This window comes from Xiphophorus couchianus, chromosome 6, assembly GCF_001444195.1.
Source record: "Xiphophorus couchianus chromosome 6, X_couchianus-1.0, whole genome shotgun sequence".
Lineage (NCBI taxonomy): Eukaryota > Metazoa > Chordata > Actinopteri > Cyprinodontiformes > Poeciliidae > Xiphophorus > Xiphophorus couchianus.
Genome location: NC_040233.1, coordinates 24649179 through 24676422, shown reverse-complemented (window position 1 = coordinate 24676422; position 27244 = coordinate 24649179). Strand labels below are relative to the sequence as shown.

The 27244-nt window shown below is 37.0% G+C and overlaps 1 protein-coding gene across 1 annotated transcript in view; it reads left to right on the top strand.

The window, feature by feature from the left end:
• Nucleotides 1-27244, top strand: part of lig1 (ligase I, DNA, ATP-dependent) — a 73019-nt gene that overhangs the window by 5935 nt on the left and 39840 nt on the right. Inside the window, exons 5-17 of the mRNA XM_028019423.1 lie at nt 3702-3827; nt 9355-9732; nt 9887-9995; nt 16503-16589; nt 17099-17155; nt 18152-18210; nt 19154-19267; nt 19365-19531; nt 20742-20818; nt 21024-21115; nt 24407-24506; nt 24629-24714; nt 26202-26317. Of these exons, the coding sequence (XP_027875224.1) occupies nt 3702-3827; nt 9355-9732; nt 9887-9995; nt 16503-16589; nt 17099-17155; nt 18152-18210; nt 19154-19267; nt 19365-19531; nt 20742-20818; nt 21024-21115; nt 24407-24506; nt 24629-24714; nt 26202-26317 (1568 nt within the window). The remainder of the gene's footprint in view (nt 1-3701; nt 3828-9354; nt 9733-9886; nt 9996-16502; nt 16590-17098; nt 17156-18151; nt 18211-19153; nt 19268-19364; nt 19532-20741; nt 20819-21023; nt 21116-24406; nt 24507-24628; nt 24715-26201; nt 26318-27244) is intronic.

The window sequence follows — 27244 nt, the reverse complement described above, 5'->3', positions numbered from 1 at the left end:
TGGTTCTCTGATTGGCACATATTAAGAGAATAACCTTTGAAAACCTTTTGTTGTCTCAAACTCCTGTTGTTCTTTTATTCTGAATCAGCCCAAAAAACCTGAAATCATCTTAACTGAGTTCTTTCTTTTAATATACAGTATCTAAAATTTCTGCAGTGTTTAAAACAAAAAAAAGGAATAAATTTAAAAGTCTAATTCTTGAAATCCTTAAAAATGCTCATATTTCAACTCTCAACAGCCTGAAACAGTATTTAAGTTAAATGTTAAAGTTTTACATTTATCAATGAATTTTCATTAATATTTTCATTTCTGTACATATATTTTTAAGTTTATGGTTCTTAAACAATTTAATTAGGAGGAGGCCCTAATTAGTTAGGAGAAACTAATTTAAGTTGACAATTTTATATTTAACCATATTTTTTAAAATTTGTTAAATAAAAACAATCGGGTAGTTATGTTAACTAGTTTTTTCTTTTTTAATAATTTGTGTGGGTCTTAAATGTGAATTATAATCTTAAAATGTCTTAAATGTACTGAAACTTGAAAAGACCCGTTTTTCTAGATTAAAAAAACATTTTTTGAGTGTTTTTTGTAAAGTTAGAAAAGTTGATCAGTGTCTAAACACTGGTGCATAGAGACACTATGATCAGGATTAACCTGGTTTTAACTCTCATTTTTTTAAAATTATTTTTTAACATTTAAAAGAAAAATAGTGCTGCACTTTTTTAAGGTAATTGTTTTAAATCAAACCGAAAATGAACAGATATACTTGGCAGAGGCATGAAAGCATATGTCCACAATCTTTAACCTTATGAATTTATTTTTGTACAACAACTAACAGGCCAAAAGTGTCTAAAATTCTTCATTTAAATGTATCTTATAATACAAGTTTTGCTTTTCTTGTTTCCAGTAAAAAAAAAAGACAGGTTCTCATCAACTGAAAATCTGTTATTGTACAAACCAGCTTCCTTTGGTTCGGTTTTCTTTCATTCAGAATGCTGCAGCTGCTTGTTGTTCCTGTTTTAAGACGCGTTTGTTGGTTTGAGCTCAGATTAGGAATCACAGCTTCAGACGTTTTCCCAGTAAACTTCTCAGTGCGCTGACTTCCTGCTCAGTCATTGTTAGCAGCCAGCCGCACTTAGCAGCTCTCTCTCTTTTAATGGTAATTTCACATGCAGTTTATGGAGTCAGAGCACAAACAGCCTGTATTGATTTTCTCAGACAATTCTGCAATAACTGACAGCTGGGCAACATATTAGTCTCCACTTATACCTCCTGCTGACTCAAATGGGGGATTTTTATCAGTGTAAGTGGACTAGTTTGAGAAACTCTTCTGTAGAAATGTAGTTTAACCAGAACCGGTGTGTATCCAAATGACTTACAGTGGCAGTTTACCATCACTTTAACATTGACCAAATAAAAAGACACAAACACAAGTTTTTTCTCACTGTCTGAAGTTACATCAGACCAAACTTTTCTTGTTTTATTTTTGTTAGAATTAACCAAATTATTTCTATTTGCTAAATAATATAAACAATTTTTAGAGATTTTTTTTGTAACTTCCTTCAAATTTAGTAGTTTAAATAAATTTGTTCTGTATCAGTGATAACTGTCTTTTAAATTGTATGATTTGGGTCAAACTGACAGACAATGAAAAGGTTTACCTCTAACTTTGGTCCAGGCATACCTTTTATTGGTTTTGTTCAAACAGTATTCAGGGATTGGAATGGTCTAGTCAAAGTTCACCTTAAAATCTGAGGCTGGAAAGACTTGCAGTAGTGAAAAGTAGTGGTTCTATAAAATATTGACTCAAAGGCTGAATTTAAAATGACACTTTTTTGATCTCTATTTGTACAAAATGTTAGAAATGTTCCTTCAACTTCTCTTTTCTGCATTGTTTTGGTCTAACAGATGAAATCCTCACACAATTATGTTCATGGTTCAAGGTGACAAAATATGAAAATGTCTATCACTGCAGATAAGGATTATTTTAGTATTTGAGTATTCTATTAAATATTCTGATTGGATAAAAAAAATTGGCACATTCTGCAGACTTTTCGTTGAACTACTTCATCTTAAAAGCAAAAAATATATATTTTTTTGTATAGTTTTGGCTCAATTATTAGTTTGAGGGTGTTTCAGTCTGTTTACTCAAATTAGCAATTAATGGATTACTAAATTAGTTGACGATTATTTCAATAATTGATTAATTACAATAAATCTAATTAATCATTTCAGCCCTAGTTGTAACCTGATTGACTTGAACGCTACTCCTAAATGTTGCTGCAACCCGACAACAACGAAGACCTGAAGCCGAACTTCAGCACAGTTGAAACATTTTGAACTTTGACACCAGCAGGCGATTTTAATTTGTTCCTCCTCAAGCTGCTTGACTTGATCATTTGCTAGCAGGAGCCTAATGGGTGAAAATAATCATTCCTTCATATCGACGGGGGGGAAAACAAGACATTAATCTCAAGCTGCAATCATTAAAAGTTTGTTGAGCACAAACAGCTGACCAGGCTGCGGTCCATTTGGGTTTCATTTCTGTGTTGTCTCCTTGGACCGTCTCCCATTGACAACCTTTAGACTCGATTATGTTCCACCATCTCTCATTAATCCTATCTGCTGAATCACAGATAGGATTCAGCAGGCCCCCCGTCCTCCTGCTTTTATCATTCATTTCTGCATGTATTTGCATTATGATAATAACGTTATTACTGATGCGTTGTTCTTGCAATGTTTGGTTTCTGCTGACTGGACCGAACCAGCAGAGTGTTGCTGTCCTGGTATTGTTGCTGATTTTTTCCCCATTGATTCAATCCGTTCCCTTTTTGAAGTTTTCATGTGTGGATTATTGTCCCGCAGGTTCAGTTAGCATTTGATCGCCTCAACATTTAACAGTAGAGGTTTGTTTGTCTATGCTTCATTATTGGCAATAAGTATAAATTAGAAAGACTTTAATTAGGATTACTTTGCTTGCATTTTTTTGTCTTCCACACCTGCAAGATAAGCTCATTGGGTGAAAATGAAGGCTACTTGGAGCTAAAGACTTTTCTAACACTTCAGCTTTGTTTTCATTAAGGAAAGCAACGCTCCTTTTGCTTTTCCTTTCGCCAAAATAAAATCAGCGCATTCTCTTTTCATCATCTCGTTCCCTTTGTGTTGGATGGCTGCACCGTTCGGTAACAGGCGTGCCTGCTACCATCTCTGCCGGGGAAGCGATCGCATTAAAGCAACACACTAATTCGACCTGAAATTGCATTCTTAATGTCCCGGGTTAATGCTTTCATTATGATATCTGGAAGAAAAACAACAACAGCAGTGCTACCTTCGCTAGAATCTTAACAAGAAGCAAAACAGAGGCAGATGTGGAACGGAAACCAGAATTGCCCCCAAGCACTGCTGTTGCATACAATTATAGAGGAAATTACACTGGAACTGCAAGCTGCTTGGCTGCATAATATCTTTCTGGATGAAATTAGTGTTTTCATTACCAAAGTACGTATCTGTGACACTCTCTCTTCTCTTTTTTTTGTTGGCCTACATCTGCAGTAAGAGAGTAGAGTCATCCTGTTTTTCATCTTCACATTTCTCTCTGTTTAATCATGGCATAATTTCATCTGGGACCCCCTTCACTTCATTATTTTTTGCTTTTTTTTGTCTCTCTCTTAATTTAATTCCTCTCCTGATGTGTGCAGCGAGGAAGATGTTCCCCAAGAGGAAGCTGGATGAGAGCGAGAGTCGGAAAGGGGAGTTTGAGGTCGCGGAGGAGCAGGGTCAGCAAAACAAACGACCCCGCTTGGAGAGCAGTGTCAGCAGTGCAGGTACGCTTTCTTCCTCTGCAACGAGCCTGATAACAGAGGTCACATCCTGTGCAGGTCTGGAAGGCCCAGGTGAGCAGGGAAGGTAGAGGAAAAAAATAAAGCAACACATTGAGTAGTTTATTAGAAACCTCTGAACACAATCACTTCTCAGTTTTCTTTAGAGTGGCATTTTCTGTGATGGACCGAGAAAAAGTAGAGTGTGTTTCTCTTTAAAAAATAGAAGGAAAGTGAATGTGGGGTTGCCATTTTGTTTATTTTTTTGTAAATAAAATTCTGAACTTTGACTAGGACATTTTAAATCTTAGTATAAATAATTCTATTGTATTTTTGACTGTTTGTCTAATTTCTCCATTATTTTTTGCCTCTCCTTCCCAATTGAAATACTGTTGAGAATCTGATAATATTTAACTTTTCATATGTACAAGACTTTGTGTGAGTTTCTGGCATCAGCATTCTGCATACAATCAACTGATTATCCAAACAGATTAATAAAATGAGCTGCTTACATTGTAAGTTTTGCAGGTCATTTTATTGTTTTAAGTCTTAAAAATTGTCCAAGTTCAGTTTCCTAACTCAATTTGTAACGTTTAATCAAGACTGTTCAGTCTGTGAGATTCTCAAAAAAACAAATGATTCACTGAATGCTCATTTATGGACTAAACATTCAAAATCTTTTTTAACTAAACATGGATTACTTTCCAGCTTATTCCTTTTCAAAAAGGTTTACAACTTCAACAGTTTTTTTTTTAAAAGTTTGCAACAATTTTGCTTAAACCCAAAGACTATAAAGACTTTGTTGTATTTTCTGGTCTTTTTCTGTTGACTTTTTTATTCTGCTGCCATTTTTCTTTGCACTGCCACAAACTTTTCCATCTCTCCTCCACCAGTCTCCACTGGTGTTCCTGAAAAGGCTTCTTATTCTAATGGGTTGAACAGGCAGACTATTAATTAGTTTGAGCACTGCTGCCACCTAGTGACCGGAGGCTTGTTTATCATTCAAGCATGAATCAAGACACTTGACACAAAAAATCCCACCCCACAAAGTGCTGGTTTTTATCTTGATTTGTCCTTCAAACACATTTTTTTTCTGTCCCTGTTGAAGTTTTAGCAGCATCCCCAGAGCATGATGCTGCCGCCACTATGTTTGAAAATTACTGCTGGATTCCCTGGTTTTCATGATGCTGTTTGTTAACTAAAATTCTCTAAAGTTTTATTTCTTTCCACTTCATGATTATGCACTACTTTCTGTTGATTTGTTACAAAATCCCTTCGTTAGAACAAACAGGAAAAAAAAACAAACACTTTCTGGTTGCGACATGAAAGAATATGGAGAAGTTCAACGGTTAGGAATACTGTTTGCAAGGCGTGGAGTCTTAAAATTCAAACACCAAGAAAAAACATGCCACAAGTCTTGCATGAAATGTGATAGCACTGATGTTTCTTTTATCTAACACTTACAAGCTTCTCCAACCATCCATAAGAAATTAATTGGATTCACTAATTGACTAGGTGATCAAAAGGAAAATTGCAGTTATGAAAATTTATCAGATGGTAATCATTAAAAGCGTACTTTTTGCTTGCATCTCTGAGATGTATGCAGCTCGTAGCCGCCTGAGCTTCTGGTCTGACAGAGGAAATGTTTTAAAACCACATTAATCTTCTGTTTTGCTATTTCTGGAAATTTTCTTTGCTGGATGAAGAATTGGGAGAAAACAAGAGTATTAATGACTCGCAAATGATCCTTAGCTTCTTCCCTGACACATCTGTTCCTTTAATCCACAATAAAACCACATAATACAGAAACATAGGCAGCAAGAAGGCAAATAATGTGCAAATGAAAACTAAAACATTACAAGTAATTGGTTTTTCCTTCAAAGGATTATTTTATCTTTTAATTTGCTGGTGTTTATTTGGGGCAGTTCCTCTCACTAGGGCCCATAAAGGATCAGGGGAATCTTCCTGATGGCAGTTTCTGTTGCATTTAGACCATAGAGGAATGATAACAACCAGGCAGTTGTAAAGATGATTCCTAATGTTTTAAATCCATTTTTATATAGATTTAACGCCTAGAGGTGAAGATGTCCATTGGTTTTATTTTGTTATTTCGCTTTATAAATAAACAAAGCTAAATTGAAGCTTTGTGTATTTATTTCTAAAAGCTAACAGGGTTTTTTGTTCTATTTTGGTGTTTTTATACCATTGTACCACATGTCTTATAATTTTTTTTTTCTCCATGTCAGAGTTTGAACTCTTAGAGATCAAATTATCTTAAATAAGGAGAAAAGACATCCTAACTTGTACTTTCTTTCTAAAATGGCCATCATTATAGAAAAGGGAGAAAAAGGAAAACCTTACCACATGAAGGAAATCCTATTTAGATTTTTTTTTTTATCTCCAAATCCTTTTCCAGACCTTATATGATTGTCCCTCTGTAGCCCTCTATTTTTCTGTGTTTTATGGCCTAATTGGGCAGCTGCTGCTATAAAGGCTACCATGCATTAGTATGGATGTAATGATACTTAAAACTCCAAAATCATAGCAAGGCTTTATATTGAGTTCACAAGAATGGGACAGGATGAGAGTTTAAGATTATTTACAGATATTTAAGACTGACACATTTTTTGTTTTGCTATTTGAAGTTAAATCAGACTAACCTTTTCTTGTTTTAAGTCAGATACAATTATCAGAATTATTTCTATTTACTAAATGCCAGAAAACAAGAAACATTTTTAAGGGTCTTTGTAACTGTCTTTGTATGTTGTGTTTTAGCATTTAAGTTGAGCTGGAATCTTGTTAACCTTTGCAAGATTTTGTCTGAATTGCTTCAATGAACTGAATATTTATTATTCCTATGGCTCAATGACTTACTAATCTTTGCTATTGAAATAAAGGTTGTCTTATATTTTATAGGTAAAGTTTTTAAAGTTGGGGGATTTTTATGAAATTAGTGTACTTGTATCAGTTCATTTTGTTCTTCTTTGTGAAAACAATTGAGGTGTTTTATCATGTTCTTCATTTAGTTGTATTTTATCAGGAGGTTGTAGACTTCAAAGGTTCATTGTACCTTTTTCTTCATTAAGTTCAGCTTATTGAGGATTTGCTATTAATTAAGTGAGCTGTGCAAAGCACAGCCAACTTTTAAATGTGAGTGGCTTATTTGAACTTGAACAGCTTAAAAAGCACTTTGTATGGCAGACTTTGTATTTAATTTCTGAAAATACTGAAGTGATTGTTAAAAAAATTCCCCGATTCCATCTAGACCTTCTAAACTTTGACAGTCAACCTACAGAAATTGAGTTTTCCTGATATGCAGAGGTGATTTCAATAGGTTAATTCAACAAGAGGTTAAATCCTGTGTTTTTTAATTATACTGTGAATGACTAAAACAGGAAAATCCCATCACTGACCTCTAAAGACACAATGCATGTTTTTAATTTTAGCACAGCGAAGGGAAACCTAAATGCTTGCTGTTTAGCCAGAATGGCTGCACTGTATCAAAGCCCTTTTTAATTGCACCAGGATGAATGATTGGTTAAAAAGCATCGGAGTCCTTTGTTTTTCTAAATGAGTACTTAAGAACAGGGTAGTAATCCTACCTGTAATCCAGCTTGCAAACCAAACAATTCTGCTCCAGAAAGAGTTTCATAAATATACCCGTAACCTCCTTGATGAGTTGGAGAAGTGTTTTTTTGTTCTTCTTACCATCGATGGAGAGAAAAGTTTGACAACTACTTTATTCCCAACTGCTGCTTTCACTTTTCCCAATTTGCTGGTTTGTGTTTTGACAACTCATCTCATTAAGACCAAAATTATTAAGCTAAAGCAATACCACTGCTGGATGTATAGACATTTCTCACATTTTTTTGCTTTTTTAGATCATTAGTTTTCAAAATAAAAAGTAGTCTTCAACTAATGATTTCATTTATTGGAGGAAAAAGCTATCCAAACCAATCTGGTCTTGTATAGAAAAAAGTAACAACTGTCTTGTTAAGTTATGATGTAACTGTGATTAACCACTTTTTGGGGTGGGGGGAAGCCTAGTTTTATTTCAATCAGGCCTGATTGCTGCCAGACCTGAAATCATTTACATAACAAGATACGTCTAATAGGATGAAGTGAAAAAATATTAAAAGGCAACATATTATGACTAGAAGACAATGAAGGACTAATCAGAAACACATGAACTGACATCAGTTGATTTAGGAATTTTAAGGCCACTAAAATGAATCAAAAAGCCAATTGAAGACACATCAGGCACCTTGTCGTCACTGATGGAACCATGAAAACTGTTTTTGGTTTGTAAATAATTCTCCAGTAGGATATCCAGCAATCAGTTTGATGTTAAGATCAAGCCCACCTATGATATGCTGCAATCCAAAGCATACTCACAAGTCCTCTGACTGAGGTTTTGGAGTGTCCTAGTCAAAGTTTGTGCTTAACATCATGTTAAATATCATCCAACGTGGCTGAACTGAAACAATTCTACAAATGCCAAAATGCCTCCCTTGCGATGTAAAAGACACATTGCAAGTAATTGCAAGGGTGACTCAATCAGTTATTGAGTTTGGTGGCAGTAACTGCTTAACATGAGGCAGCTTTTTTAGTTAATTAATGAAATCAAAATAATCTTTTTTGTCCCTCAGGAAATGCAGGTCCACCAACAGCAAAGTGACCGTTAAGTTGAAGCATGTAGATTCACACAAATATAAAAATATAAAAACAAAAAGTAAAGTTAGCATACTCTGATCCAAAGAAAAGTGCAACTAAGTAAGATAATTTAAGAAATGTATAACATGGGTATTTCTGCATAAAAACAGACTATTTGCAAAGAAGTGAAAAATTGTAAACATTGAGCTTGTGGAAGCAGTGATTGTTATAAAATTTTACAGAAGCTGGGAGGAAGGACCAATTACAATGCTACTTAGTGCACCAAGGATGCAGCAGTTTGAAGTAGCTCCCCAGTTCATGCATGAGATCAGAAAGGTTGTCCAACAGCAGTGTTAGTTCTTCAAATCTAAACCGTCATTTGAAAAGTGTTTATTTTTCTTAAATGATCTTTGTTTAATGATACAAATCATGCAAAAATTGTAAACATTTCTAAGGGCACATATGCTTTTTCACAGCATTTATTTGTTGTGTTTCCCAGCTTTTTGGACAACCTTTTAGGAAATGTTTTGATAAATCCAAGATGGTAGAGCTAAATTCAGCAGTTTTTGGCTTTATTTAATGTGTAGCTCAGAAAATTAAAGTTTTATGCCCGTGTTCTCAACCAGCCAATACCATGACCCCGTCCGTCTGCTGGGAGTCGGTGCTACAAGTTTGTCAATAGCAATTTCCCCTCCTACCTGAGTGTCTCGAGTGAAAAGGAAAGCTCAGAAATATCACCTACAGCGTTTATTGAACAAGAAAGTATCTTCAAACATGGCCTCGCTTAAAAAAAAAGAAGAAAAAAATGGCTGCCCTCAGTAAACCTGCTGGCATTTATCTCTTCAATGACTTCACTCCCTTTCTGTCTTCCCCTGTGTAGAGAACACCGATGAACCCATGGAGGAGGGAGCAAAGGAAGAAAAGGTTGAAAAGCCAGTGGCTCAGGCTAACAGCCCAGACGAGGAGGTGGGGAACGAGAAAACAGAAGGAGAGAAGGCCAAGAAGGAGGAGGAGCAGGTAGAAGAAAAGATCTCTGATGAGAAAGAAAAGAAAGCTGAGGGGGCGGAAAAGAAAAATGAAGCAAAGAAGAAGACGGATGATGAGAAAGGGCCTTCTGTCGCCAAAGACAAGGTGGCTGAAAAGGACACGAAAGACACAGGGAGCCCAAAAAGTCAAATGGAAGAAAAAAAGCAGAAAGAGGCGAAGGAGCAGAAAGATAAGGAGCCAGCCAAGAAAACCCCAATCAGCAGTTTCTTTGGTGAGGAGAAATTTGCATTGCTCTGTGCTTGCATTAAAAATGTCTCCCAAAAAAAAAAAGTGCTGCGCTTTTATCTGTGCGAGAAGACAGTACATTTCTGCCCGTCATCAAACCCTTGCTCACCTTTTTCTGTTTCTTTTTCTGCCTTTATTAGCTCCCAGGAAAGCAGCAGTTAAGACAGAGAAACCAGAGAAGAACGAAGGAGAGAAAAAGACGAGTGCTGAGAGGAAGAGCTCCGAGGAGGAACAGAAAGACGCAAAAGGGTGAGAGAAGTTGTGACTGGAAGTTGCATCCAGCTCAGGTTTGTTTGGTCGGCTGCTATGCTGCAGAATCTGCAAATAAGCTATGTGAAGTAGATAATTTATACACATTAGGTTTCTATTGATTGAACTTCTGTTTCCATTAGATGCATAAAATTCACAGATCAGCTGAAATCAGGACAATTTGAAGTTCCTGTATAACACAACAGAGTTGTCATTTATTCAATTTTATTTTTGTGATCTTCATCTTGCTGAAGGAGTCTTTAGTCAATAATACATTTTAGGAAAATGGTAAACAGTAATGCCAGTGTAATGCACAATGCACTCTTACCATGTGATGTAAGTGGTTCCTACACCTGGAAGAGTTTGGCTTTCAGGATTTTTCAGAAATAGAAACAGGGCACCAGCTCATTTGCTAAATATTGTCCGGTTGTCTGTTGACCTCCATTCATCCATCCGTTCATCATTAATCTAATTATTCAAAATCATCTTTTCGTCCATTTGTTGTTCATTCAATTGTTCAAAGTCGGATTTCCGTCCACTCATCCTCTACTATCCATCATACGTCCAGCAATCTGATTGTCTCTCATCTCCCTTCTCTCCGCTGTCCATCTAATTGTCGACCATCAGTCATCCATCTAATTGTTTACCCTCCATTTGACCATTTTCCATCTGATCGTCCAGCGTTTCTTTATCTGTCATCCATCTGGATTGTCCCCCATCATCTGACATGGATCTGTCCTCCTGTTCTTTCATCTAATCATTTCCTTTCTATCACGATTTTTGCATATTTGGTATTAAACAGCTGAACTCTGTGGAAATATCTGCTGTAAATACAAAGTGAACTTTTATATTTATTGTTTAAAAGTATTGTATAGAAAGCTGAATCTTTATAGAAACAGGATTTTTATTTAAAAAATGGTGGAACTGTTGACTTCTCTCTTTTCCTTTGCCCCTGTTTTCCCTTGGAGACATTTTCCAAGGTACTGACTGTTTATGAACTAACACCCCAACCTCTCTGCAGCTACACAAAAACCTGATGCACAGTTTGTCCTGATAACTTCCAGTCTGTTCTTTGTTCCCAGTCATTTCAGCTGCAGTAGTTCTTCTCTTAGACCTCCAAACAGTGGGCAGTCTTCCCCTCTCATTGTCTCTGTCTGCTGGTTTCCTGAGCTCATTTGTGGAAATGAGATATCGAACAGTCTCTGTGTCTTCAAGTTGCTTCTAATTATTTGGTTTGAAATCACAACTTTTCCCTACACCAGAGCCACTATCTGTGATTCTGTTGGCCATATATTTGGAATTAGGAAAATAAGTTTGCTCAATGGAAACAAGCCAATTTTGAAAACTCAAATTTTTGGATAAGATGTTTTGGCTCTAGAATGAGGTGGTTCTTCAGCTCTATCGAAATGAGTGTATTTCGCAAAACTGCAATGGATCAACAGGTGGATTTTACTACTGGTAGTGGTATAAGGATGATGCATGTTTTTTAATGAGTTATCACGTGAACCACTTATTCACATGTAGTTTTAATTGCATTTCTTATTTGATGGAAACACCACAATTACAGAACATTAAGTGGAATATCGACAAAGTTTTGCATACATTTATAATGGAATCACAGCTATTCAGAGCTCCATGTCTGTCCTCTTTTTCTGCACATAATCAGTGACAGAATGTTCTCCTCCAGCTTAACTTAGAGCTGTCCTTGGTTTCAGTTGTATTACTAATTCATGTACCGGTAACCTTATTTGTTTCTTTCCTGACACTGAACACATCCACATACCAAGTTGCTGAGCTGAACTCCAACACTGAGCTCTTCATAATTTACACTCGTATCTAAAATGGAAATAATAGAATATTTTGTTAGGAAGAGCTACATAAAGCAAAACTTAAACTCAGTTTCATTGAATAACGCTCCAATATTTATGTGCATAAATATTGACTAAAATAAGGACTAGTTTAGCAACATAACAGAAAGATGGGGAGGAGGAAGAAATGGATCTAATTTAATGAATTCAGTGAGAAATATTCTTTTTTTTTGTTATTCTATCTTTTTTTTGTTTCTTGATGTATCACTTCTACTGTGATGTGAAACCAAACTCCATAAATACCGTCCTGACTACAAACAAGATTACTGTACAGTAAATATCAAAGAACATAAGGAATATGCAGCTCTGGAAAAAATTAAGAGACCACTTACAAATTATCGGTTCATGATTTTGCTTTTTATAGGTATATGTTTGAGTAAAATGAACATTGTTCTTTTATTCTATGAACTACTAATAAGATGTCTCTGAAATTCTAAGGAAAATCTTTTTTGCAGAAACCGAGAAATCGTCAAAATAATGTAAATAATGCAATGCTTTCAAGCCTCAAATAATGCAAAGGAAATATTAAGTTCATATTAATTTGGAAACAACAATACTAATGATTCAACTCAGGAAGAGTTCAGAAATCAATATTTGGTGGAATAACTATGAAGTTTTCAATGGGGTTCAGTGCAGCGGGCTCTTCATTTTTTCCAGAGCTGTACATATTTTCTTTAACACAAACATGAGGCAAGTTTGGATTAAAAACCTAGAGCATATTCCTTGTACAATTTAAGAAAAGACCCAGATAACTTGACATCTACTAAGACTAATTAAATGTTACTTAAAATGTCTAAACTCTGCAGTTTAAACAGATTCTCCTGCTTTAACATTCAAGTAGCTCTCATGCCAGATGCGCCTGTAAAATCTACCTGTTAAGAGATTCAGGAGGAACTGAAAGTCTCATTAATGTCAACTTCATAGTTTTACACACAGCTAATTAGGATCAGCTGGTTCATAATAATTCGCAGATAAAAAAAAACAACACAACTTTATGTGTGAAGTGCGAAATGCTTCAGCCCAGTAGGTGAAGAATAGACTTAATTACTTTCAGATTTGATTACCTGTACAGTTAATGATCATTATCATTAACCTGACAGCACTGTAGCTCAACTAAGAGCTGGTATCTGCATGTTTTAACATAATTACTGACCGGTGCTGGAGTTCATTATTAAAAACGAAGCAATAATTTAATATCCTTGGATATCGGCCACCAATGAAGCTTTTATCTCTTCTGAAGTGTTGTCAAACTATCATTTTAATCAGTAACTCCTTAGATTGTGACCCACATGTTCATTTAACAGATAATTAAACTGCTGAAGAAAATCCAACTTTAAATTTATCCAAAATGGTGTCCTTGTACGGACATGAAAGTAATATATATGCATGAAATTTGAATGAGTATGTTAGAAATATTTTAATTTAAATTTGTTTTCCTGTTTGTGGAATTTATCCATCATCACACCCTTTGTCAAAAGTAAAAATAGACTCTTCGGAAAAGAAAAAATAAATATTATTTGGAGTTCAGTACTCATCAGATAATGATTGAAAGATGCTGAACATAGACTGGAAATTCAGTCTATGTCAGAAAGGAGATTATTACATTATAAATATATTATTTAACAGTGAATACTGTCTTCGTTGGTCATTTATAGTTAATAGAGGGCAGGTTAGGATGCATAAAATAACATAAAATGTCACCAAATCGCACTATTTAATCCCAGTTTTTTTGGAAATCAGTGCTGCTACTTAAATTGATAGTATCCTTGCAATCTCTCATGAACTTTCTTTTTATTTTTATGGTCAGTTGTCATAATGTTACATTAAACACCTTTTACTCCAATTAGTTTGATTAGCCAGAGAGAGAAAATCAGCATTTTATAAAAATTTTAACTGGCATGGCAGACCTTACAGGAAGATTGGAAATTGGTTTCTTGTGGTGAAAGTGTCTCCAGGGAGAACTAACTCAGAGTCTGAGTCTTTTTTTTGTGATGGAACAACATGCTAATTAGGTAACACCTCAAAACAAGGATGTGAGTCTCTGATTTGGTTCACTGGTTTATTAGGAATTTGATAACATGTCCAATTTATACTAGAAGAAATCCAGGTTTCTCACTTTAACTACCTTCTTCTGTAAGGCAGGCTGCATTCATGGAGTTAAAAATGTGTGGCTAGAAATGTTTCTGATCAGAAGTTTGACTAATTTGAATGTTTTGGCCAAAACCTTTTATTTCTAATTACAATAGTTTCACTTTTTATCTTTCAGATGGTCAATAAGATGAAAAATGTACTTTTCTGTAACGCATGATCTGCTTAACAAAACATATATAAGTAAAAATAAATAATAATTATCATAACCATGGCCCTTTGAAAATACATGACTATATGGAGTGATTTGCACAGTATCTTACAGCAATCAGACCCGATCTCCAACCTGAACTTCCACCAGAACTGCTGGAAGTTCACTTCCAGCAGTGTAATCTTCATTTCTATAGATTGAAGTCATTGTATAATACTGCTAATGTCCCTGGGGTCGGCCGGAGGCATTTTTCCCTGGTTCAACTTGGAGATGAAGAAAAGTAAGGTAGAAATAAAAGCAAGAAAAAATCCCCCAGTCCTTAGATTTGAAGTAATCCAGTTATGATGTCGAAAATGTAAATATAACTATAAAAACTGTCACTTTAAAAATAACTCACAGGCAAAGTTATCAGTAAGGACGAGAGAGAGCAGGATAAGCTGTTCCTCCTTCAGCTGCCACAGCAGAGATGTGATTGATTGATTGATTTGCAGGATTTTCTGGCTTTAGCTAAAAGTTACTTTTTTTAGAGTCTGTCTCTGTAATTTGCGACATCCAAAGCAACACAAAAGCGTAATACTTTATAAGAAACGACGCGTCTTAGCAAACAAACTAATTATAGGAATTATGTCCAATTATCTATCCTTTTTTACTTGAAACATGTTTACTATTACAAAATGTGTTTCAAATTTTTAACTCTAATTTGAACTACTGTGCAAAGCTGAGACAAAAAAATCATAAAATTGAATCTTCAGGTGCTTTATATGCAAGGAAAAATCCTTTAAAACTACCTTGACGTTTTGACTACTTATTGAAAGCCCTATGAAGCTAAAAGCTAAAATAAGCTACAAGCTAAAACTCATAAAATTCATCCTGTGTATATACTGTAGCTCTCCAAGTCCTATATCTGTTCAATTTTCCCTGACATGGAGACCAACCGTGTGAAAAACAGATATTCTTCCTTTTTCTTAAATTAAGACAAAAAAAAAAATCAATTTGGAAGTAAATCAATATTTGTATTTAGGAGTCTCTGTGTGGCACTGCTCTTAATGGTAACATCTATGTATTTGCCTTCAGGGAAACTCTAGGTGTGATGCGATTACCTGTGCCATCAGCCACTTTTAATTACTGCAAAGCAAGTAATTAAACAACAAACAAACAGTTAAGGCTGTGTATAAATTGTAGATGCCTGCATAATGCAACTAAAGGTGGCTGCAGCTGCTCTAAGAGAAACGTCATGGGGATAAACTAATCTGCAGAAAACAAAATGAAGGCTTTTTATATCCTTTCTATGACGTTTCAGCCAGAAGGTGCTGTAATGCTGTTATTATTTTAACCTTTCCATGTAAAGTAAGCCAGAAGAAGCAGCAACAGCGTATAATTTATTTGTCTGTTCGAGGTCGTAGTATCTATTCCAGCCACAAACTATTTTTAGTTTTGGAAGGAAGCAAAGGCATTTCATCTGCATAACTATTTATTTTTCATTGCTGCCCTGTGTGCAGCAGTGAAAGAGTGATGGGAGAATGCATGCAAAATAAATTTCACAGCTGTAGTTTCCATTTCATCATGAATTCATGCCATACTGTGTGAAAATAACTTTTTAAGGCAGTTCAAAGAGTGTGTTTTGCAATTAATTAAAGTTTTAAAATCTGTGCATATGCTTTTCTTTTTTTTTTTATTTGATTCATTGCAAAAGTCGTATTCTAGAAATGTTTGATATTCTCCAAAACTCTCTCCATCTTAAAGTCGTCAGATCTTGCTTGACTGGCTTTCCTTAAACAGCACCAGTTTTTTATTTATTTGTTTATTTTTTGTTTTTATCTGGAACAATAACATGAAGTCTCTATTTAAAACATTTATTAAATCTTTCCAATGATTTCAAGTCAGATTTATTTAAATTTCCTCAATTCAAATGAAAACAATAATTAATTTGTTTTGTTTGGGCGATAAGAAGCTTCAGACAGCACTATTTTTATGTTCCTAGATGAAACTGAAAAGAAAAGGGGAACTCACCTTTACAGTTGCTGCTCTTATTTTGAAGGACAACTTCTCTTTCCAAATAAGAAATGCTAAAATTGCAGAAACCGTTGAGGTGCTTCTAACATCTTCACATTTCAGTTGATTTTCAAAAAAAATTTTGATGCAGTGAAAATTTTTTTCACTGCATTTTGTTATATAGTTTTTCTATTTTTTCTTGTTTATTCTGGTTGTTTCCTAATTTAGTTTTTATCGTTTTTGAAATATTCATTTATTACTGGGGGCTGGTTTGGTACGGCGATGATTAATTAATGCTGGACTGATATTTAATTGTTCCTGTTTGGTTTTTTTTGTTTTTTTTTTCAGTGAATCAACCTCAGGAGAGACGAACTACGATCCTTCCAGACCAAACTACCATCCGGTGGACCACGCCTGCTGGAAACAAGGCCAAAAGTAAGCAAAGCCTGGTTGTTGTTTTTTTTTTTTGCAGGTGCATCCTTGTCTTGTTTAGTATTAACGGGTAATCATAAATATCACGCTCAGAGTTCCTGCAGGATGTTAAGCAACCCTAGAAAAATAGATTTAGCTAAAAGCTATTTATCCCAGACTGTGAGATCCTATTGCATTAAATAATAAATACAAAAGCAAATGAGAAGAGGCAAAACATGCAGGAAAGTTGGGGCTAAATCTCAAAATAAAGCCTATATGTTTATACTGTGTATTTATTTAACAACTCTGCTAATTCACTCACCAGACTGTTTTTTTTTTTCCTAAGGACACAGCTGTCCCAACATTTGTCCTCCTTGCCCTCGTTTGATAACCTCAAATCAAAGCTTATCCTCCTGCTGCTCTAATTGCTGGTTGTTCCCAATATCCGAGTCAGCTAAATGTCGTCCATGTAAAAAAGAAAAGCTGTCATTGCTGCGGCTTTGCAGGCTAACTGCATCCTCATCTTTCTCCAGAGTGCCGTACTTGGCAGTGGCTCGCACCTTTGAGAAAATTGAAGAGGACTCTGGCAGGTAGGAGCTCCATGTGGAGGGAAAAACGGCAAGCAGCGTTGGAGGGAAAATGATTGCAACCCTTTTTCTCTGTCTCTCTCTCTCTCTTTCTCTCGCACATTTCAGACAGCCAACTGGGATTTTTTTGGAATAACAGAATGAGAAGGGAGAAACTCTGATCATTTAATTTTGTTAGCTTGGGGCATACAAAGTGGAAGAAATGTTGAAATTGATCTGCAGCTGGTTTAAAAAACTTTGGTAATCAGTTCAGAGAAGCAAAAATACAAATACTTCTGACAAAGAAATTCTTTCTGCAATCTAAATCAGACATACAGTGAGAAGTTTAAGTGTACTCTTAACGGTCATTAATCTTATTATTGTAAGCTTTAGAAATAGTTGGTTAAGCTGACTTGTTTCATGGTGGTATAATGATACAACATAAAACAATTTTAATAAAAAACAAATTGGACAGGTCTGCATTTCCATTGATCGTATAATCGCATTTTGACATTTCCAAAATAAATTTGCTTAAAGAAACTGCAAATTTGAAAAAAAAAAAATTGATTTTCAATAACATGTTTTGGCTCTAGGATGTAGTGGTTCTTTGTCAGTATTGTGTGTATAAACTGACCAAAACATGTGAAGTTGTAGAAAATTAATAGTTCAAATGACTTATTAAAAACCAAAAAATTAACAACATTCATCTCCAGTAACGAGTGCTCCTAGAAGTCCTTCAACAGTCTCAGAGGAATATTTGAAACCAGAGACTTTCTGCTATACATCTTGATTCCTATTTCTCCTTAAAGGATATTGGATAAAAATTGCCCCTAACTATGACTTCCTATCTAAAACTGATGTCTACTGTTTCACAAATGAGCTCCTGATATGTCTGGCCGGGTCCCATTAAGGATTAAAACCGCACAGACAAATCTCATTTCCTTCTCCTCAGTATTTACAGGATGGGCTTGAAATTAATTTAAGTCGTCCTCCTTGTCTATCCCCTTTGTCATTGTGTAGGCTGAGAAACATCGAGACGCTGTCGAACCTGCTCCGCTCGGTGCTGCTGCTCTCTCCAGGTAAAGGCTACTTCATCATGGCTGTAATGGTGAGGCTGACGCTGCTGTGCAGGCAGCTGGCTGCCAGCCACTCCATCAAGCGGAGGGCGGTGAAGCCAGGTTGCACATAAAAGCGCCGGCATTGTTAGTCTGCGTGTGAGTGAGTACGTTTACAGGAATCCCAGGCGTACCTGTGGGATTCCTGTAAAGACTATGCTGATATGTTGCTGCTTTTTAGTTTGAGTTTTTCTGAATGTGGTTCAGTACTACCGCCTTGTTGACGTCTGAGCTCTTGGCTTGTGTCCGCCTCGTTCTGTGTTCGGGGTTCTGGTTTATGAGTGTGTTTTCTTGTCTGCACTCCCACTGTGTGTTTATGTTTGTGTAGTGGAGTCTGAGTGTGTGTTTTAGGGATGAAATGATTAATTGTGATGAATAGATTATTGAAATGATCATCAACACTGCAAAAACACAAAATGTTATCAAGTATTTTTTGTCTAGTTTCCAGTGCAAATATCTTAATACATTGAGTTAAGAAAAAAACTATCTTGGACTTTTTAATCAAAATTAAGGAAGTACTGACTTGGAACAAGTCTGAAATTATGAAATCTTCAAGAAAGCTGCTGAGTTGGCAGCAGTGAGATAACTTTTGTGACATGCAAACGTGCAGACATGACCTGGTGGGCCAGTTTGTCAGTCAAACCTCTCTAATGGGAGAGCAGAAAAGGACAGCAGCTGATTTTCAGACCTTTTTTTGAGGTTGATAAGATCAGTGGATAAGATCGGCTTAACATGCAAGTATCGACCGATCACCGAACTCCCGTAATTAAAGAAATCAGAGCCGATTGATCAGTGCATCTCTAAAAATAATCTTTAGTTGGCTTGTTTTTGCTTCAGTTCATGAATGTTCTCTTCTGTTTTTCTGTTTGTCTGAGCTTAACACACACACACTCACTCCTTTTCCTAGACGACCTGCTGTGCTGTGTGTACTTGTGTCTGAACCAGCTCGGCCCCGCCTACCTTGGGATGGAGCTCGGCATCGGGGAGACGGTGCTGATGAAAGCCGTCGCTCAAGCAACCGGTAACAAACACAAGTGAAGGCTTGTGCATTCGCCGCCTCAGCTCCGCTCATCAGCCAGAGAGTCGGCCACCGCTCACCGTCTCGCTCTCATTACTAGGGCGACATTTGGACAAAATTAAAGCGGAGGCGCAGGAGAAAGGAGATTTGGGCCTCGTGGCCGAGAGTTCCCGTAGCAACCAGCGCACCATGTTCCAGCCGGCCAGTCTGACAGCAGGAGGCGTGTTTAAGAAATTGAAGGAAATTGCCAGCATGAGTGGGAACTCGGTGAGCCACAGAATAACATTTTCATTAGACGAGAACAAGCAGGGGGAATATATTGTCTGCCTCTTTGAATTAGCCCCAAGAAAAGAAAAGGGAAAAGATGTTAATGCAGTTGTGCAATGAACAAGAAATTACAGAGCCTTGCAAAAGCATTTATGCTGTTTAATCCATCATCTAGAACTGGAAGGAGTCACACATGCAAACACAACAAGAGCACCTGATGTGGTCCACCTAAGCTGGCAGGCTGAGATTTAGTCATAGAAGCAGCACAACAGGTACCTCTGGAGGAGCTGCAGAGAGCAACAGCTCTGATGGAATCTGCTGTCTGGAACATGTGTTGCTTATGCACTCTTTAGTTATAAGGAGAAAAAAAACAGAACTTTTCAGCTTACATTGAAAAAGATTGTGTGCCAGAAATGTAGCATTTCACATCACCTGCGACTCTCGTGGTGGTGGCAGTGTCATGCTGTGGGCACACTTTCTTGTAGCTGGAAAATGGAAGCTTGTCAGATATGATGTTGAATTGCGCAGAGTCAACTTGAACTGGGTTCAGTTTAGTTCCTTTAAAGCGTCTCTTTAAGGAACAGGAGCTTCTTAAAGAGACACAAGCCCAATTTCAAGGCGTTAAATTGCTAAGTCAAATTTCTTTTAAGCTATATTTAATATATACAGTATTGAAGATAACATAGTTACTTGAATATGCTGTAAAATGAAACTATGTGCCTGGAAAATTCATAATTACTCCCATTTATTTTACAGATCTTGGAAACCGAGAAACATTCTCTTTTAATTTTACAATTTTGCATCAATTGTGTTGATATAGCACCTATAATGTTGATAAAATTCATTGAATCTTGTGCTAATATGACAAAAAGTGAAAAGTTCTGGAGTTTAAAATGTTTTTCAAGGCTCTGTGGTTTCTGCCAGTTAGTTTTAGGCCAGATAAAGGAAAAGAAGGACATTAAAGTAAATGTGCATTGAACTGGAAATGACTAGCTTGTGTAATTCAAACAGTAGAGGTCTGTGAGTAAGTTGTCACCTGGCAGGAATCTCTTCTGTGCAATTAGTTCATTTTTCCTGCTTTGAACATGCATTTTCTACTCTGTGGTAACCTCGCTCTTTTTTAAATTTTATTTCTTTTTTCATATTTTCCTGCATTCTATCTCCTCTCGCTCTTCTTCTGTGAATCTCAATTTCCTCCCGCCTGCCTCAGGCCATGAATAAGAAAATCGACATCATCAAAGGCCTCTTTGTGGCGTGCCGCTTCTCCGAAGCCCGCTACATAGTCAGGTAAAATAAGACTCTCCCACACGTGCACACTCACACGCTCAGCTGCTTGTGTGACCATAGGCATCTGCATGTTTGTAGACCCAGATATACCACAGACCTCCCTGTGTGTTTCACTGTGTAACGCTTATCACGTACAGCAGGTGGGGGGAAGAAGTAGAAAGGCATCTGTGATGCGTGGTGTTGACGTTTTGGTTGTGACGGGCAGGTCCCTGGCTGGGAAGCTGAGGATTGGCCTCGCTGAGCAGAGTGTCCTCTCCGCCCTGAGCCAGGCCGTCTGCTTGACCCCGTCTGGACAAGGTAAACATCTTCTGTCAGCTCTTATCTTTCCTGCTTTTTACAGCAGGCGTTTCTAAACTGCTTTCAGTTTAGGCACCGGGACCTTTAAAATATATTGTGTCTTATCAAATATTAAACGTAATGGGAGTGTAAGAGCTGATACCAACAGTCTGAACTGAGGATTTTTCAAAATGGAGTTCATTTTTTATTCACCACAACTCAAGTTCAGACAGGTGCCATCTAGAAATGTGGACGATTTAAATATTTTCCAAACTCGTCCTTCAGTCTGTCCATCTATCCACCCTAGAGATGGGAAGATTTAGGCACTTTGTGATTTGAATTTAATTAATTAAATTCTTCTGAGTTTCTCAATATCGGGTTTGAAAATAGCATTAAAAGTCACCTATCATGGGTCATTTAACAAGTTAGGACAGGTCTATTTGCTAAATAAACCATGTTCATTGCATTATTTTGCACTATCTGTCCATTCTCTCAGTTCAATGACCACCTTTTTGCTCACCATTCATCAATTTTTTGTCCCTTCTCCATCTATTAGTTCTACGTTGTCTGTTTGTTCTTCATTTTCCATTCATAAGTCTCTTTTCTCTCATTGTTGGCCCACCTTAATACAATGCCCTGTCGATCATTGTCCATCGTCTGTCCATCCACTGATTTTCCATTACTGTTTTATCATTTGTCTCTCCTTCCGTCCATCTCTTTGTCTAGTACCAACCTGTCCCTCTGTCTGTTGTTTTTCTACGACTTTAAATGTTTTAAACTGAACCCGTTGTTCTTACGTTGGGTCTGGTTCAGACATACCGTGCTTTTATTCCAGCAGATTAAAGATCAGGATGATCTAGTCCTGAAGTGACAACTCTAGAGGCTGATTGAAGTTGGTACAGAAAAGCCGTGACATGGTGCTTTACCACAATGCCAAATCAGAAGCCAATTTGAGCCTTTTGTTGTTTCATAATTTGTGGGACCTACAGATAAGACCTGACTGTTGACCAAACAGCTACAAATGCCCAGAGTTGTTTAGTATTGTATCAATCAGAGTGATAGGTATTTTGTTTACCTAAATACAAAGAAAGAATCAATCAGTCACATCACTTTGTCTGTTAGCACTACAGTGCAGCTCGGTAACTTTTAACTTTTCTCTAGTATGATTGTATGTGAGAGTAAGAAGTTACAACTCACTTAGAGTTCACATATGGAGCAGAAGGTGTTTCATGAGTGTGAATAGGTGAGCGAGAAACACGGCAGCACTTTGTTCAACCTAGATGAGTTAGAAAAGTTGCTAAACTTATGGACTGATTACACGCCCCTATAAATCTAGAGGGGAAAAAATGGAGAGCAGGTTAATGTAATGTCTGTTGTGTTTTAAAATTGTAGCAAAAAGTTAAGAAGTTTGCTGCAAAATAAAACTTACTCCTTTGCAAAAGCCTTCATACCGCTTGAATTTCTAAATTACGAAATTGCCATTCAGTTGTAGCTCTGGAAACAGGAAAATCAGGAAGTGGACTTTATAGCAAGGCAGTCTGGGTAAATCTGAACCAAAACCAGCGCTCAAGTCTAGCGCTGGAGGGGACAATAACTCGTGATCGTCTACCAAAGACAAAAGAGAAATCTTGCAACTGCTAAAATCTAATGCCGCTTCATTTTTGTTTACATTTTGTAAAGGAGGAAGTTGCGCTCAGTGTCTTCTTCCTGGTGCAGCGCCACCACAGGCGAGGAGGAGGACAGGTTTTTCAATTAGTTTAGTTTCTTGACACAGTGCAGTGTAAAAGAGAACTGTAGCAGCTGAAAATGTAACAAATGTTGCAACTTCAAACAGAGTCTACCAGACTTTCAGGTGGGAAAACACAATTAACTTACCCACAGCTTGCATATTCCCAATAAAAATGTCTTTCTTTCCTTCCATTTTGAAAATATGTGCTGCTTTGTGTTGGTCTATCTAAGTTTGTGGTTTTGATGTTAAACTATATTAAAGTGTTGAAAGGGTATTTGTGTCTTGGAAGGCATTGTATCTGCTTTAAAAAAATGAGTTGGACAGTGTGAATGTGAAGGTTATTTTTCTTCCATTGAACCTTTCTTAGAAGCGTGCTGTTTTTCTTCCTGCTGTGTTCTGCTCTGATTGGTTGTTGTTTCACAATCTGGTCTCCGTTACTTTAAAATGACCAATGTTGAATCCGCTTCAGTTTTTTTTTTATGCTCAACATTTTTATTTTAACTTACTTCTTCTCAATCTATTTTGGAAACTTTCTTAAAGCCAGTTTTCTTTTTTCCTTGCACTTCTAGAATTACTGGCATTTTACCCACTTAACTTATTTAGACCTGAAGTTGCAAACTGTATGCGTTTAATTAACAGTATTCATTAACCTACTCCCCCCCTCGAGGAGTAAACCGAAAAGTCAAGGAGGTGACACTTAGAGGTGAGGATGGAGTAGGGGCATGTCTTATTTAGATTTTACATTTAAAAGCAGTGTTAAAATATTCATTGCATTAATTAGCAGAGTCAAATGTCAAAGCAGCATCTTTTAAGTGATAAAGCCAACAACGTACGACCGTAAGCCGACGCGGATGTACAAGACGAAAACGGCAACAACCGGTGGTGTGTAATCTGAGTCGCGGAGCATATTTTTTCACCATTACGTTGTTGGATTCATCACTCTTTCGGGGGACGTTTTGACAGCGCATCTTTCACCGATCGCTCCCAGCGCCCGCGCCGACTTGTTCTTACCAACACCTGAGACTCCAAATTAGACGGATTCCATCGTGACTTATTAAAATGTGTTGTTCTGTCATGACCGCTGAAGGTATTCAGTAAAAAGAGTCAATTAGACCCAGAGCTCGGTGGGGGAAATTTGCATTGATCTTTGCTCTGCACTTGAAATGTTTTTCTTATTTATTTCGCTGTTATTAAATCAGGCAGTTCAGCCAAGAGCAAAGTTTATTTAGTTTCTTTTTGTTTGGCTGCACTGGATCATTGCAATCAATCATTCATCTAAATGTGTAATTTAGTTATAATTTAAACATGATTGTTATTAATGTAACGTAATGAAACAAAATAAATAATTAGCATGGTAATGTATTTTAGCCTTTTCAGACACATTCAGACTAAAATTACATCTCTGGCTTATAAAGAATTCATCACAGAACATGATTCGTGTGCAGATGCACCCATTTCTTTTCTCAGTTTCTCGGGCTTCAAGGAGTCTCTGAACTGTCATCCAGTAAATTTTAGGTCATACAAATGTTCAAACACTTCCCCAGATCTGTTTGAAAGAGATTTTCCGCCCTCTATCTTTATAGGTTTCCCTCCTGCTGTGATTGATGCAGGGAAGGGCATGAGCGCTGAGAGCAGGCGAGCCTGGATCGAAGAGAAGAGCCTCATTCTGAAACAAACATACTGGTAAGTGAGGCCTCATCTTGACTCCCTACAATTTCTGTTTATTGATGCTGGAATATATTTATATCCCTTTAAATTCTACAGAAATGTATTATTTTTTCTTATCCCAAACCTGTGTTTGACAGCGAAATGCCAAATTATGACATCATCATCCCAGTTTTACTGAAAGCAGGCATCGACCAGCTGCCTAAACACTGCAAACTCACTCCAGGTAAGCAGCCAATCAGGAGCCAGGAACTTCACACTAAACACTAAACGTTGTGTTTATTGATCCTTTTCATGGAGGCGAGCCGGTTATTTTAAGTTAGATATTTATCAGAAAAAGATAAAAGCACTAAAGTAGGAATTAGCGCCTAATTATAAAGTTGTTGGAGCATGTGTGATAAGCAGCTCTGGCATCATGGTGGGAATTTATAGCGACTGCCATCTGCGTGGTGCTACATTGGGAAAGTAAATTGGCAGATTTTTGGTCAGTTAGTCGCTGTTGGCAGGTAAATGTCTGCTCAGAGTCGGGGTTTCTACGCAGGTTGGACGAATGTGGACATGAAATCAGGACACAAAACGTTGGATATCTTCGTTTCATTCCTTGACCAATGGTCTAAATGTTGTATCAATCCATCTGTCTTTGGATGGATCAGTTTATACATCCATCTTTTCATTCATCCACCCATCCATCCATCTGTGTCTCTCATTTCCTCTGTCCCTCAGTCATTCATCCACTATGGCTGAGCATTTATTGTACTGTTTATCATTTATCTTGATAAATTTCTTGTCATAAGAAGTTTGATTCGTCACGGTAAAAAAAAATACAAAATGGTTCACATCGTCAGCATTGTTGGTTTTTACTATTTTCTCCACTATTCAATGAAAATATCAATAAATTAGAACATATGTGTGCAGTTTTAGTGGTATAAATCACACTTAATGTGGAATGCTTCTCAAGAGAAGTACTTGTGTTAGTGGGGCTACTATTGCTGTTACACACAGAGCCATATAATTACCTAAAACAAGCAATAAATAGTTCTTATTGTCAATTTTATTGTTACAATAATAGTTGCACAAAATATTTGATAAAACTTTGAAGTCAATATTGGCCACTCCTATCATCCACCCATTTATATTTCTGTCAATGCATGGGTCAGTTTCTGTTCACACATGCATCCATCTCTCTGTCCAATTAATTGGAATCTGTAAACATTAAACTTTGATTTGTTGGAACGTGCAGACATCTGATTTGTTGTGAACTGATCATTAAAGGAGCTTGTACATTTTGTATCTTAGCTTCTCGCCCTGAAAGAGTTTGGGTTTGTGATTTGAATGATGTCACTCATCAGGTTTTTGAAGCTTAAATTAAGAACCCAAAGAGGTGTGAGTCAGAGAAGTTTGTTATCGGAGCCAAATAACAGTAAAGACAACTTATTCAGGTGTGATTTTTGTCACTCAGACAGTTGTCGGAGTGATGTTGATGTTTCACGTGAGAATGTGTCACTGAAATATTCCTGAGGTTTGAAAACTTCCTCATCTTTCCTTACCTGAAGGCCTGTTTGCACCAGCTCTGCCACGTCAGACAGAAAAAGATCTCTTCACGATGAAGTCTTTGACTATTTATTATTTATTGAAAAAATGCATTGAGCTGTATTTGTTTGGGTGTGAATTTCTGCTTCTTCCAAGTTGTCACACCAGCCTTCGTATTTGCAGGAGTCCCGCTGAGGCCCATGTTGGCTCACCCCACCAAGGGTGTCGGCGAGGTGATGAAGAGGTTTGACGAGGCAGCGTTCACCTGCGAGTACAAATATGACGGAGAGCGTGCACAGGTGTGTGTGTGTATGTATAGTGACAGAGAGCAACTGTTTGTTTTTCTTCCTCTTGGCATCCAACATATGCCTGCCATATTTGTATGCATGTACCTTTCGGCTGTGTGTCTATTTATTTATTTCTTAAATATGAAGTATTACTGCTGTGCACTCACTTAGCTGTGTTTGTGTGTGGATGCCTGAGCATATCCTTAAGATAAACACTGGTTCTGCTTTTACACTCTGCCTTTGGATAGAGGAAGCTAACGCTGTTAGCCAGAGAAGGGCGGCGGGGAGGAGTGGAGAAAGGTGAGATTAAAAGCTGAAGCAGCCAGACAAAAACTGCAAAGAAACAACAAATGATGGCAGAGGGCATGAGAAATATTTGGGCGACGTAAAAAGGCACAGCGAGACAGAGATTGTCATGCAAACGCCTTCAGCTGTATTGTTAATTTTAGGCAGTCATGCCAGTGAAGCTCTTTGAACTCCGTAGAATGGGAGAAAGAAAAATGAGCATGGAGAGAAGGAGAAACAGCGAGCCCTATGACGTCTCTCTGCAGTAGGTTTTACCTCAAAAAGCCAGCAGGGGGACTCGTGTTGTAGTACTCAGCTAAACACTCTGTGTGTCTGATTGGTTTGTGTCTTACCAAAGGATCCCAGTCTCTCCCTATGAGACAGCTGATGAACCACAATTATTCTGCATGCTTTTGATTTTTTTTTTATGAGTATCTGTTATTTACAGCTACAGAAAAATGTTTCTCTTTATTTAGGTCATTTAAAATACGTAAGTGCACCTTTAAAATTAAACAAATTTTATACAGTTAGTATCTACACTGGTCAAAATTGCAGAATAACTCTGAGCTGACATATATAATGCATTGACAAAATAATAGCAATCTAATGCTACACTATGCCGATGTTTAGTCTGTGCCAATGAAGATTCACCAC